The sequence below is a fragment of the Aythya fuligula genome, chromosome 5, assembly GCF_009819795.1.
Source record: "Aythya fuligula isolate bAytFul2 chromosome 5, bAytFul2.pri, whole genome shotgun sequence".
Classification (NCBI taxonomy): Eukaryota; Metazoa; Chordata; class Aves; order Anseriformes; family Anatidae; genus Aythya; species Aythya fuligula.
In genome coordinates this window covers 16,979,572-16,994,048 of record NC_045563.1, presented here as the reverse complement: position 1 = coordinate 16,994,048, position 14,477 = coordinate 16,979,572, and the positions used below count along the sequence as shown (strand labels likewise).

General features: G+C 46.7%; 1 protein-coding gene across 3 annotated transcripts in view; it reads right to left on the bottom strand.

Annotated features, from left to right (window-relative positions):
- CCDC88C (coiled-coil domain containing 88C) overlaps positions 1–10,194 on the bottom strand; it is a 91,330-nt gene extending 81,136 nt beyond the window's left edge. For 2 of the 3 annotated variants that reach the window (XM_032188118.1, XM_032188119.1), the window contains exons 1-3: positions 10,088–10,172; positions 9,890–9,990; positions 1,894–2,002 (exon numbers count right to left, since the gene is read on the bottom strand). In XM_032188118.1, coding sequence (XP_032044009.1) covers positions 1,894–2,002; positions 9,890–9,990; positions 10,088–10,147 — 270 coding nt within the window. In that variant the 5' untranslated portion in view covers positions 10,148–10,172. Of the gene's footprint in view, positions 1–1,893; positions 2,003–9,889; positions 9,991–10,087 lie in introns of all 3 variants that reach the window. The other variant, XM_032188120.1, reaches the window with a different exon arrangement.
- Between the last annotated feature and the right edge of the window lie 4,283 nt (positions 10,195–14,477).

Genomic DNA, 14,477 nt, shown 5'->3' with positions numbered 1-14,477 from the left:
TACTTGATTTCTGGGCTACAAGAGGTATATCACTCCTTGCCTCCTGAAAGCCTCAACTACTGTTTTTAATCGAAAACTCTGCATCTTAACCTATTTCAGCAGTTCCTATCTTTATTGGATTATGATTACACAGCCCAACAGCTAGGTCAACAAGACACCAAAGAACATATCACACAATTGTGAACCACATTTCTTTTTTTTTCTGAATCTGTTCTCTCTTCATATACTATTAAAAGAGGTCAGATTATCAAGACAAAGAACTCATATGAATAAAAAGCCTTAGAGTTTCAAGACCTGAAGAACCAGATTCTCAGAATGTAAATCTTGAGTGGATGGGGAAGGAAGGAGAGAACTTAGTCGTGTCTACTGTCCCCACATTTAGTCCTTTTTCACTGTAGACTCTGTATACACCAACACTGTTCAGTGGGTAGCAGAGAAACTGAAAAAATAAGCTTCAGCTTCTGATTATGACCAAATGGAATTTCCCATTAGAAGTCACAAGCCTTAGGAATGACATCACATTGTATCAGCTTCTCCTATTCTCAACAACGGAGACACAGGTTATATGTCTTCAGAAATACAGTGTCCTCCCACAGCTCAAAACTAAGCCACACCCTCCGTTTTCCTCATACAGCTAGAACTTGCATGAAGAGTCATCCACGTGACTTTTTCACAAGTCCCTCTCTCTCCACTAGGCTTTCTGCAATAAATCCAGAAGCAGAGTGGCAATAACATGGGAAGCAGTAGGTGGGGCTCTGGAAGACAGTGGCATCAAAAGACACTACTGTGGTTAAGCATTGCATCTTTTCTGTATTTTGAAGACAGAGTACACAATCTCTCTTCTGTATGTACAGAAAAAGCAAGGTGTCCAGGATTAGCACACTCAGTTTAGTTTTGCCCATTATAGGGCAAAATGTCCACTGAGACATATTTACAGGAGCATTTCAACAATCCTTGTTTTTTTTTTTTTTTTTTTTTTTTTTCCCCCGTCTGGTTTATACCATGCAACATTCAAATTTGGCAAAACTTGTATAAAAGGCAACAGCAGAACAGTTACTTCTCTCAGCAAGGAGCCAAAATATACACAACAGTGTGCATGCTGAAATTCTATTTAGAGCAACTGAATTCACTCCTATGGCTTTCCAGCAGACCCCAACACATATCTCAGGCCACAGAACTGCTCAGCTGTCACCACCCTGGCTTTAGGAGAACACCGTTACAGTAGAGGAACACTGACGGTCAGTTCAAGGGTCGCCTAAGAAGTGCACTATTTGTGAGAATTTACAGTTGTTACTGCATTTAATTCTGATCAAGCAGAAGGTGGCCAGAACTTACAACTAGCTTAACACATAAAGATGAGGAAAAGGAAAAAACAAAAACAAATTACAGTGCATGAAGTCTGTCTTGAAAATAAGATCAAATTAATTTTTCCTAATATATAAATTTGTGTTTGTATATAAATCTAGCATTGAAGATAATCCCACATAATGAATTTTGGTGGCAACCCTGTTAAGAGAAATTTACTTGTTTTATACACATTTTATACCCAAAAGCACTACCAATTTCAGTAAAGCTCTCCCACCTTCACAAGAGTCTATCTACTACATGTATCACCAAGAGGTATCACAGCCTCCAAGCACACCTTCTTTTGACAAAAAAGTGAAAAAAATAAGAGATAAGAGTGTGGGCAGAAGCACAGCCTCTAGCCATGGGGGATACAGAAGGTAGGCACAGTGTTATTTGATAAGGAAAGCATGGCTGAAAATACTTTTACACTAGCATAACTTCCTCTTGTTTCCCGTGAAAAGTTTCTTTTCAAGCCACGAGCTCCTGCATTAACTGAAACAATAAAACAATCACCACAGACCAAGGAGCAAAGAGCAGGAATCTTACCTGATAGTAAGTCTTAATGTTTCTGACTAAAATGGTCAGGTTTTGAACCCGAAGATAGATGTCATTATTCACATGCTTGTTAACACGTTGGTTGGTTGGCCGAGGATCTCTACGAGCAGAAGAAAAATAAAATCAATTATTATTCATTTTCTTGGTTCTAAAACTTAACATCTCCTTAATGCACTATTAGGAAGACCCTTAAAATACTTGTTCATTAAGTGAACTGACATAAGTATGCGTGACACGTATATATTAATTCATGACACAGAAAGCTCATTACCTTTGGACCTATGTGTAACTGGGAAGTCTTCCTGCATGCCACCTACTTTAAGTTAACCCACACAGCAATTCAGGGCAGCTTCCTTCCTTCCCTACATTTCCTTGAAGCATAGAGCATATTTAGTGTGTGCACACTAAACTGAAACAGTCTTCGTTAATAATGGTTTTATCTTATCCAAAGAAAGGGAAGCCTAGAGAAGACAACTAAACCTTGGCTTTAGGGTTTTAGGACTAGAGGAGGGTGTTAACCCCTGATCAATGATCACCCTGCAAACTGTAAAACGCAGATATATTATACACACTAAGGAACTGGAGGGAAAAAGGAGCACTGCACTTTTACTACATCCAAATCATCATGTTAGATTCTCTCTCATATATCACGTGCCATAAATAACAGCTCTAATTCTAGTCTTCAAGTCTTCTTTTTCTAGGCTTCAAAGTTTTTATATTTCAAATAAATATTGACTCAAAAAGGCATATGATTCTAGGACAAGGGAAAAAAAAGTCGTGTGAAGATAAGGGAAAGATCTAAAGCTTTTGTCAGATTTTAGTGTAAGTCAGTCAAAATTGTACCCAAGGCAATTTTACTTCTGACATTAAAAAAGGCAAAAGGCTGCAAATGATTAATATATGTACGTCAGATCCTCTGTGCGCACCCTAACACGTTGGCAAGAAAACCTGAAAATCTTTATCTGCCAATACCACAGATCAAAGCCAAGCATTTACCCATAATAAAGGCTCTTATCAGCAAACTCCTAGGCAATCCAAACACCTGCCTCCCAGAGCCCTGCTTTGGCTGTTAATTAAGCCATTCACAGCTCTTCCAGGGCCAAATATTGAACTCTAGCACTGACAAGGAAATAAGAGAGGAACTGATCCAGTATTTATTTTAAAAAAATATCTTTCGAAGTTTACATGAGTATGTCAGAGAGCTTTTACATTTCTTTTCAAATGCACAATCATCCCAAAGCACTCCTCTAGTGAAAGCAGTGCTTTATGTATAAATATAGAGAGGGAGATTCCAGAGACAGAAAGAAGACTGTCTTGGCAGCAGATAAAATCAGAGACAGAGCTGATGTACCAGGGTTCAAACAGTTTACTGATGTAAGCTGGCAGGGCTCTCCACAGCCCTTACACCAGGAAAGGATTTGCGGTGCTGATTGGTACTGTAACCAAGTATGACAAAAGAGAACAGAGGCAAGCCTAGCAAGCTTTTAGAGTAAAATCTGTATTAAGGATTTCCAAACAGTTTCTGGTTTTCACACACCAGAAGTGTGAACAATTCCATTTCACTGATGCTCAGATAGAGGTGTGGAAGCCATACACAGACATTGCTTGGCAATACTGGTCTTCAGCAACACAGCAAGGGACGTGTAAATGGCTTGGAGATTATGGTGTCTCCAAGCGCTCTCTGAGCAGATGTTGACAGAATTCGATCCTGAAGGAAGCTGGAAGCTTAGCCTTTCTAGGCAAGGTCATGACAACAAACCAGGAAGCTAAAAGGGAAGAAACTTTCAGTAGAGAGAAGCTGGCCAAGGAGAAGGGCAAGCTGAAATTCCCCTGTTCCACAGGCAGACAGCAGAGCCAGGTCTACAGCCAGGAAGAGAAAGCCTCAACTATTTGGCAGCAGCTGCCGTACTGAACAATGGGGAAAGAAAATGCTGCTGTTTTCACACATTATCTGCTAAAAAGCACTTTGTTAAACAATAAAATCCTACAATTTCACAACAATACCCTTCGTACACATATTGGAGATAGTACTAAGCGGTTAACTCTGAGTCCCCTCTGTACAGTAGTTCCGGTGACTCAACCACTTAAGGTTTGCTTTCTCTTCCCCCTAAGTTTCCCCAGCCCTGAAATTCATTTCTTCTAAAATGCTGCCTCAGCCTCCAAGCCCCCCTTGCCTTTCCCCTGCCCCTCAGATGCCATGCAAAGCCAGACGGTGCACCCAGCAGCTCCTGCTGGGCCACCCCAGCCACAACTCCAGCCCCAAAGTGCACCAGCAGGACTGGAAGATGAGCCAGAAAAAGCTTGTTTAAAAACAACGCTCCCCAAACACTCACAAAACATGGCAAAAGCCACAAAACACACCCACCAGACACAGCAAAGGAGAGGCTATTTCTTCAGCAGTTACAGACTTGGCTTTCACAAGCAGCTAAGACAGAAAAATCCTGCTTTCAACACAAGACCTGCTTGTCTTTTGGCACTGAAGTTGGTCATCCCTTCACTAACACAAGCAAGGGCCCCCAGAAGCAATTCTGAGGCAAATCCTATCATCTTCATTAAAGGTAATCAGTTGCTCTAAGAGCTTTTTTTAATGCCCTGACCTCAGAGTTCTCTTAACCTGGAGCCAAGCGCAGCCCGGGTGGCATCCCGCCTTCTCCTCACAGACACAGAAGTCAAAATGACTCCTGGGATTGCTGAATATGCTGTATAGCTAAATTCATACTGCAGATGCCTTCAGAAAGGACCCTTTTGCACAAGCTATGGAAGGCCAGCACTGCATACTTCAAACCACCACATGGCTTATTGTCTCCACAGGGAAAACCAACAGTTCCTTCTCATCAATCAACATCCCACTGCTTCTTAATCATCCTTTTCTTCAAATTATTATTTTAAACCCTGGATCAGAAGGGGCAACACGCTGACACAGCAGGTCTGAGGTGTCCTGCTTATGGCGAGAGAAAGCCTAGGAAGGAATGAGGTGCCAAAAGCATCCCACAGCCACAACCTCAAGAGAAGCAAAGATGACTTCAGTGCACGAGACAGAGGAGCTAAGAAGCCAGAGACAGCAACGTACTCAAAACACCACAGACTGCACAACCTGCAGGGGAAGGTGGGAAGATGAAACAAAGTCCAAAATGGGTAAAAGTGCCTGGCTAAAATCACACAACAAGAGGCAAATTCTGTGCTTAAATAAATTTCTATCTTTGAATACACAGCGCTGCTGGTACCGCACTGCACATATTATAGCCTTGTTCAGTTAGTGACGCTCCTTCATAAATGAGCTTTATTGGCAAAAACTCTTCCCAGCAGTCACACTGAAAACTGAAGAGGGATATTTGGCAGCAGTAACCAGATAAACCAAAAGAATCAGTGTCTGAATGTATCTGAAGGAAATCAGTGAAACCAACCTCAATGAGATTTTCTTTTTTCCAGTTCTGATGTTTCATCTTTCCCTTATGCAAAAATAAAAATTGCAGCCCTGATGTTTTTTTAAAAACCACCTACTCCTCACGATCAAAGACTTTCACTAAATAGGACGGAGGCAGTGTGACAGGCGTGACCATGGGCGGCTCTCACCAAACAAGTAAAAAAAACAAGCCAAACCACCAGAAGGAAGGTCTCAGGCCTCACTGTATACACAAGCATTTCAAATAAGTCCTCTGATCTGTATGCCTTCACCCCTATAAAAAGCCTGAAAAAGAGGAAAGGAAGGGCAGGGAGGTGGGAGCTGAACCGTGAGCTCAGAGGATGTAGGGCTGTCAGCACCAGTGCCTGAATGCTCACCCCCTTAAGCCACTAATTAATCAACTAAAAGCAACAAATCAGGGAAAAAAACATGTATTTTGTTTCTAGCATTCAAAATGACAGTCCTATTTGAGCAGTTTCTGACAAATAATTGAGGTAATTAATGGGGAAGCCCTCAAAGGCTGAAGGGTCATCAAATGTCAGCACAGATCAGAATGCCAGGTGTGTCCCGCATCTGTGTCCCCAGCCAGCACCTGCACCTCCTTCCGCAGGGAGCTCGCTGACCCCAAATGCACCAGGCCTGCATTAGCCCAATTCTCGTATAATTCTCTTTCCTCCTCTAACTCAAGGAGGAACGAGGACACTGAAGGCTGGAGGGGATTCTAAATTGCCTGAGAAATGGAAGAAAGCTCAAACGTGATTTTAAGTTGAACGGATGTGTATCTTTAGCTGCCCATTCCTCATGCTGCTTGCTGCAAACCACAAGAAGCAGGCACCAGCCCCTTGGCTGTTCCTGTCACGAGGTCTAAATTAAAGAAGGCAGAGTGACTACCTCACACCGAGGCAGCTGCAAATGAAATCAAGAAATCCATTATTGTGAACTTTTATGTGGTTTTAATACAAATGGTTTAATCAGATGTATTCCTGACACAAACTTCTGCTTCCTGAACGTTTTAACAGGAACGCAGAACCTACAGTCAGTCAGAGGGATTAGAACAAGTCAATATTAGAGCGCTGAGGTGCCTGCACATATAAACCCCTCACATAATTTCCCAAATAGAGCTTCCAATAAGAAGTTAAACAGGGTAAATATTTGCTTACACTCAGGGGTATTATGCCACAGCTGCAACCGTAACGCTGAAGGCAGTTTATTCAGTGTCACCACGTGCTCCTTTCATACCAGGAAGTGATACACAACTACCTAAGATAGTTCTTTAAAATTTGCCCACAGAGAAGCTCATTTACCTGACACACACAGATCTGCCAGAAACACAGCAGATCCGCTATGAACATTCACGTAAGCATTTCCGCACACAGAGCGTTAACCTGCCACTGTAAATGTGCAAAGTCAACGCGGCCTCCATGCACGAACACGTTGGGGTAGACATGTGGACTGAACACAGGAAGAGGAAACCACCCATTTACAGCAAAATGACTTGAAAAAGTTAAGTCTTTAAGATACAAGCGGGAATCCAAAGGCTGCTGCATGCCTCTTCCTACTGGATTTACCTGTATAAACACCATAATTCAAAGCGAGGCAATCTCTAGCTACCTTTTTAGAAGGGTCTCATGCCATTAGGGGTCATCTAAAAAAGCCATGCAGCAGAGCCCAGCAGCTGGCTGTCTACTGACCAGGCCATGGCCAGAGCCTGCTTCATCTCTAAGGAGAACAGGGTGAAGACACAGCCCTGCTTTCACTCCTTCCACACAGCAGGGACCCAACAGGCAGGAAGAGGGACAAGCGTCACCTACCACCCCCCCAGTGACATGGTCGCCTTGCTGATATGAACCCACTATCTAAAAAACATCAACGCCACAACATCACAGCATTGGGATCTTCTCCACCCATTCCAAGTTGACAGACTTGGGAGAAATCCAACCTATTACAACAGGAACTGGAGAGTGACTGAACTAGTACAGCCCTCCCTGCACCTCAAACAGCCCTGCTTTTGAGTGAACTCATTCTCAACAGGTATATCTGGATTTCTTCACAGAGCCACCAGACTTTCTAGCCACGTATGAAACTTCAACTCTGCTTAGCTGGAGGACAACAAGCATTTTAGTTTTAATAAGGAAATTCAAAAGAATTTGGCTTCTGAAACCTTCATCAGAAGAAACCTGTTGGTCTGCAGCAAAGCACTGCATCACACCCGGTGTCTAGATGTAGGGTCATATGCCCGTGTTATTTGTGCTGCAGTAAGTAGGCAAACAGAGTAACCTGAATAACTAAAACTGAAACAACACACAGGCAAGAAATACAGCTACCCACAACATGAGGGCAGCTATTTGACTCTCTGCATGCACGCACATGTATGCAGGCACACGTGCTTTCAGGCAATGAAGGGTATCATGGCATACCAAATTCTATCATATTTCTTAAAGGCCCTCATTAATACAATTTCACCAGGATCAAATCTCAAGCCAAGCACTAAGAGTCATCCTCAGGGACCAAGGCTTGCCAAACTGGTGAGCAAGCATTTTAAAAACACATTTATTTTTTTTTATTCTGAAAGCTTTGCAGGGCAGAAACACTCCTTGAAAAGCCTTCCCAATCTACAGGTAAGGAGTAATTGCATTGCAAGTTCTAAAGGTTAGGTCAGAACAAATGAAGGTCACAGACAGCACCCTGCTCAGTCAGAATACATAAATACAGCCAGGATCTTTCCTTAGTTAAACAGCTTCAGGCTCTCAGTAGAAATGTCTTAATTTCAAGCTCCCCCGCCATCATTAGAAACACTGCCAAAGCTGCCTAAAAAGGGGAAAAAAAGCTTCAATTGTGAATAATGGGTCAGTTTCCTACTCAGTCCTGCCTGTGCTTCCCTCAAGAACACTGTGGCACTGCTGGCAGAGATCTATCTTCTGGAAGAAACAAACTTACTTTCCTGACTCCCTAAGGCAAGTAAACATGCCAGGGCATTTCTCACCAACATGATAACTGAGAAAACTCCAACTAGCGTCCCTGCACTGTTAGTCGATACACTTAAATTCCTCATTTCAAGAAGCTTTTATTGCTCACTCCCTGTCCCCACAGCACCATTAAGTTGCTCCACAGACCCGAACAACTTTATGTCACCTTAGATATTACAACTGGCCAATTACAGAATACTTAAGTTTGTTTATTGTATATGTCAACCGATAAAGCACTTCTCAAATCTATCACTCGCTTCAGAATCTTACAGTTATTAAATATCACAAATCTTCTGCCCATTTAGTAACCAAAATTGGGAGTGACTAAGTTCATTTTCCTTGTTTTGAAATAATTAATTCTTTCACACATTAGAGAACGGTGACAGTCTAGTTAAATCTGCAGCAGACTCACAATCACTGTGGGTCCTTGACGTTTTGGTTGGTTTGCTCTGATATATGACCACTGCGTTTGGTGCAAAGTTCTGTTTCCCACACTTTGGAAAAGGTACAAATCTGCGTTTTGAGTTCATGCTCAAGGCTCCAATTTGCAGAAAGTTCTCTTTTGGAAGCATAATTATTCCTCAGAAATGCTAGAATTTGCATCTTCTTTTTACAACTAGCACTTTATTTTACACCACTACTGCATCAACCCCAAGTGGGGTGACTGATCTGGGTCCTTTTCTGAATCATGAATCTGCACCTTCAAAGCTTCACTGTCCAAGTTCCAGTACAGAATTTCCACCGTTAGTAATAACGAAACAAGAAGAAAGCTCGATTGTCTTTAGAGCTGGAGCAGCCAGGTACCAGAAGATAACAGAACTTGCCAACTTGAGCAGGTGGGGCATAGATTCTCATACTTTTTTGTTACTTAAAAAAAAAAAAAATACATTTAAAGACCCTAATACCTAATACACACTCTTCATTTACGTGCTTGAAGTTGGCCTAACATCACAAGTCACTGGGAGCCTTACTCGGTTTCATTCTGTGAAGAGGGCAGTGCCAGAACTGGGTGAAGCTGGAAGCTTCCTCCCCTGCAAGTCAAATACCTTTCCCTGCCAGCTCTTTATCAGATGCATTTCAGAGTATTTAGAAGCAATTACAGAGATGAAACAGAAACAGACAGGATCTGCGCGCAGCAGAGCAGCGGCAGGAAAGGATGTGGTTAAAAATGGGTGCTTTAGCGACAATTTACTTCAGTGTTAACAGAAAAGAGTTATTTTCAGTTCGGGCTTTTAACCTACTTGTAAGTTTCCTCGAGACATATCTCTACAGCGCTGCCTGAGAGATACAGCAGCTACCAAAGTGGAGTTTTCCCTTTGCCAACCTGTTTTTAATGCCAAATCTCACAAGACCACATAGACACGTTTCAGCTGCAACCTCCCCAGTAAAGCTTCACCCGATGAGGCGCTTTCGTTTCCTTATTTACCCTGCAGCACAGCCTCCCCCGAGGGGCACGAGCACGCTCAGCACCGGGCAGCCGCCTAAAACCCTGCAAAACCAGGGGGAGCTGAAGCAGCAAAAGCAAACCCGGTGGGGACGGAGGGCTGCGTTTCGCCCCTTTCTTTTTGTTCCCCTCCGAAAGGCAGGCAGCCCCCCCCGCCCCCGGCGCCCCGCTCACATCTGCAGCATGATCCTGTTGAGCAGCACGCCGTCCGCCAGCTCCATGTACATGCCCAGCTTGTCCTCGCTGCCGCTCGCCAGGGCGCCGAAGGTTTTCACCTGCCGGGGAGGGAAGGATGAAGGAGGGCAAAGCGGCGCCGCGGCCGAGGCAGGTGCCTCGGGAGCCGCCCGGCGGCCGCCTGCCCCCCGGACTCACCCAGGTGACCAGCGGGCTCTGCAGGAAGAGCTCCAGGAGCTCGGACACGGTCACGTCCATGTCGCCGGGAGGGCGCGGCAGCGGGGCCGGCTCACTCGGCAGACAAAGGCGCCGAGCCCATGGCCCCGCCGCCGGGCAGCGCCCGCCTACAGCGGCGGCGAGCCGCGCCTCATCGCCCCCCGGCCCGGCGGAGCGCGGCGAAGGGGAGCGGGGACGGGAAATGGCGGCGGGGGGCTGAGGGGGGGAGGCAGCGGCCGCCCGCGGGGGGTGGGCGCGGAGGCTCCTGCGGGGCCGCTCCCGGAGCCCGCGCGGCGCGGCCCCGTCCCGGCCCCGCTGCTACCTGCGGCGGGGCGCGGCCTCGCCCCGGCCAGTACAGCCCCGCCGCCGTGACGGGCGGCGCCCGCCGCCAATGGGAGCCGCCGAGCGGCCGGCGCGGGCCAATGGAGGGAGGGAGGGGGCGGGAGGAGGCGAGGCGGAGGGTGCCCCCGGCCGGCCCTGAGGTGGCCGCTTGGGGGGTGCGGGGGCGGCTGAGTGCCCGCTCAGCGCCAGCGGGCAAAAAGGGGAAATCTCGGAAAAAATGGGGGGTGTGCGCGAGCCCACGCCCGCTGCCTGTAAAACGAAGCGAGGGGCAAGCAGCACTCGGCTGTTCTCACACAGCATCAGGTGGTTTGTTAGGGATAGCGCTGCCAAGGGGACAGCGCTGCTCGGCGGGGCTGAGCACGGCGGGGCCGCGCCTGGCAGCCCGTGGCTACCGGCTCCTGGCTAGTGGCTGCAGCCCGTGGGCCGTGGCTAGTGGCTACAGCCCGTGGCTAGCAGCCCCTGGGCCCGCTGCTGCCCAGCACCCGCAGCAATCGCTCAGCAGGCAAATTATTTCCCTGGAGGGGGGGGGAGCGGGGAGGAGCAGAACTTACTTATTTTTGTTAAAAAATAATAATTCCAGATAATCTGAGGTTCTCCTGTAATTCTAATGGAGTTTTTCTGTTTCTTAGTTGTATCTGGATGACTACACCCTTTTATTTATCCCCAGAACAAGCATGTTCTATTTGTCACACACAAGTCTTTCTCTGTGCATCAATCCCTCCAAAGTGCATTTTGGCTATGCCTTGTTTAATCACAGCAAGCTCACAAAACGCATTTTGGATCTTACCAAATCAGGCAAATCATATCTGCAGTTCTTTTTCTTACTGACCACTGGATCTCCCACCCCTGTTTTCGAGAAGGGATGTGGGCACACGTGTGTGCAGCTCCGTTCTGTCAGGAGGGACAGATGTTGTTTTGCCTGTAGGAACTGAGCAGTTTGTAAGCAATCCATTACGGAGTGACAGACAATGTTGTTCATTGCAGCAGCCTGCTTGTCCCACATAAGATCAGTTTTAATGAGTTGCTTCACCAGAATCTTTATTTTAGGCAGCTGTGTAGGTAGAGTCAGTGTTAATCAGGAAACATGGCAATAAATCACAGATATATTAGTGGGAGGGTGGTGAGACCTCATGTGGGCATCTGAGAAAGGGAAACTTCCCCCACGCTGCAGAGCAGGGGTTGCCCCGAGTTGGTCACCCCCCATCAGCCATTTTGAGGCGAGGTCAGCCAGAGGGAAGATGGCACCTTCCTGCCTGCACTACCCCTGCTCACTGCCTGCTTCATTAGCCCAGCCCCACAGGGGGAAGCATACATGGAGGAAAACCTCCCTGCCTTTATTAAAGACACCAGGGGCAGCCCAAACCTCCAGGTCTGCATTTGGATGGATCCCATTTATTATACAGGAACAGCCCTCAGTTAGCTCGTGAATGTGCTATTTAAGCATGCTAATGATAATAAAGGCATGTTTTGATCCTTAACCTTGTGGACCAACACGATACCAGAGACCTGACATCTGTGAGCCGCCCCTTACAACCTGGTGCAACCACTTCTCTCCACGGTCCTTGAGAGGATGTACCGGGGGTACAAGCAGTTAAATCACGCTTACCTCGTGTTGTGGGAATCATGTTGTCTCAGCTTTTCCGCCCGCAAAAAGAAGGGGGCTGCAGGGACACTGCTGTAGCTAGAAGGACAAGCAGCATGCTTTTAAGCGTAACAACTGCTTAGGTATGTCGAGAAGGGGAATGATTAATTATTTCTCAACACTTCAGAGAGACAGACTGCTATAATTTAACTTCTCCAAGCCTTGTGATCTCCCGTCTTGTGAATATATTTCATTAAATAAAATTTAAAGCTGTTGCGGCGCTTAAAGCGGAGGATGATTGTGTTAATGAGTAGTCAAAAGAAAAAAGACTTAATAGTATTTGAAAAATACACAACCCCTTCAGAGAAGCCAGAATACAAATGCTAGAACATTTTCCTCCTTTTCACAGCCTGAATCAGACCCGTTTGTAGGAGCCTCCAGAAACTCCTAAAAATCAAGGAACAGTTGCTTTGTCAGATGGGGGTCACAAACCGTGAGACAATTAAGGGAGGGGTTGTCCTGCGCCGTGGAGCACAGTTACAACAGCCCCGGTTTCTCACCCGGCGCAGGACTCGGCCGGGAGCCGCACGTTGCCTGCTCGGCCCGGGGGCACGGCCCCGGGACCAGCCCCGGCCCCGCTCCGTGGCGTTCCCCGGCCCGGGCCCGGGCCCGGGCCCGTTCCCTGGGCGCAGCACCGGCCCCCCCCGCCGGCCGCCGCGGGTGCTGCAGGCCGGGGCCGGGGCCGAGGCCGGGGCCGGGCGCTGCGCGAAGCGGGGCCCGCGGCCTGAGGCAGGGCCAGCCCGGCTGTGGGGCCCGAGCCCCGGAGCCTGCCCTGGAGCGCCGGGAGGCCCAGGCCCAGGAGACTCCCTCGCTCTTGGCCCCCAAGCCAAATGCTTTTTTTCTCCCCTCAGGAATTGTGTCCCCTCCCTGTCAGCCCCAGCCCGGCCTGCGGTGCTTTCTCCAAACTGTGACCTGGTTTCTGGTGTCAGCTCTTTTAGCTACTTGGCTTTCATCAAAGACCACTTGTGAAAGCTCCCACTGCAGGCCGAGTTCTCATTTCTGGGGCACCTGAAGCTGCTGCCTTCACACAGCAGGCAAAAAAAATTACATTCCAATTAATATATCCAGGAAAGCTCAGATTCAAATACACAAATACAATTGTATTTCAGAACCATGCCTCTTACAGCAAACAAGCGTGGAAAATACACATTTGTAGCATGTAATGTGACTTGCAACAACTTGTTTTCACACCACTTGCGCACTGACAGCTCCTAACTCAAAACACAAGCATCGGAGGAGCAAGAAGCATCAGCACAACATTTTAAAGCACCATCAGTGTACAAGCAGCTAGAGGCACCAGAATTTTTAACACCCCTGTTATCACGGTGTGTGTTTCTAAAGCGCTCTTCACAGCCACAAAGCACTCCACTCTCAGCAGCACAGACCACAGAGGGAAATTTCGAAGCTCGAGCATTTCCAAATGTTCCTCGAGGCTGACTGTAAATGGCGTGATTCAGCGTCCGCAGGCAGTCCCCTGGCAACCACTACAGCCACCAACAAAGCTCCGCCATTCACCGCCCTCGGAAGCCCGAGTTGCCGAGGGATGGGAATAACAGAATTTACAGGGTTACAATACGGGAGTTAAACTCATGGTAATCAGGAAAGGGCTTCATTCTCTTCCTTTGCTCGGGACTGTCGTTAAGCAGCTTTCTTGTAAATATGACTCTACTGTTCGTCAACCAGCTTCTCAGCTGTGGGGCAGGTTTACTTTAAATAGGCTCTGGAGCTGCAAACAACGAGTGCCAGGGAAAAAGGAAGGTGGCCAGGAGATAGCTTTGGCCCTTGCAATATCTGATTCTGAAATATGCTTTTCCATTTTGTTCATTTTATTTGGTGACAGCTAGTAAAAAAGCTGTCTTAGAAAAATCTGAATGAAAATTAAAAAGAAACAAAACTGTATTACCCAAACATAAACAAAACCCCAGCAATATTTGCTAACGTGCCTTAGATCAATCTGAATGCAGGGGGGTGGTGGTGATTTACTGAGGCTCTGTGGCTGGGGTCTGAAAGAAAACATTCAGAGAGAAACTCCCAGAAAACCTAGCATTAACCTTTGGTACAGGGTGCGATGGTCATTCAGTGCTGAAATTTAGGCCAGCTGCACAGTCTCCTGACAGGATTAGCATAACACAGAATCCAAAATACAAGAGGAGAGACTTTGGGTATCTCATAGATGTCTGGGTCCCTAGAAAAATACAGAGTTAAATGCATGAGGCAAATAATAAAGATAACTGAGCAAAAGATACAGGGAGGAGATGAAGGAACAGCAGTGGTCTCTCTCTCTGGAAGAACTAGAAAGCAACAGAGGAGTACTCACACCCAAGGCAAATGCAGGAATGATGGCGTAACCTCCTTGACATGACTTCTTCAAGGAGGCAATGAATGCCA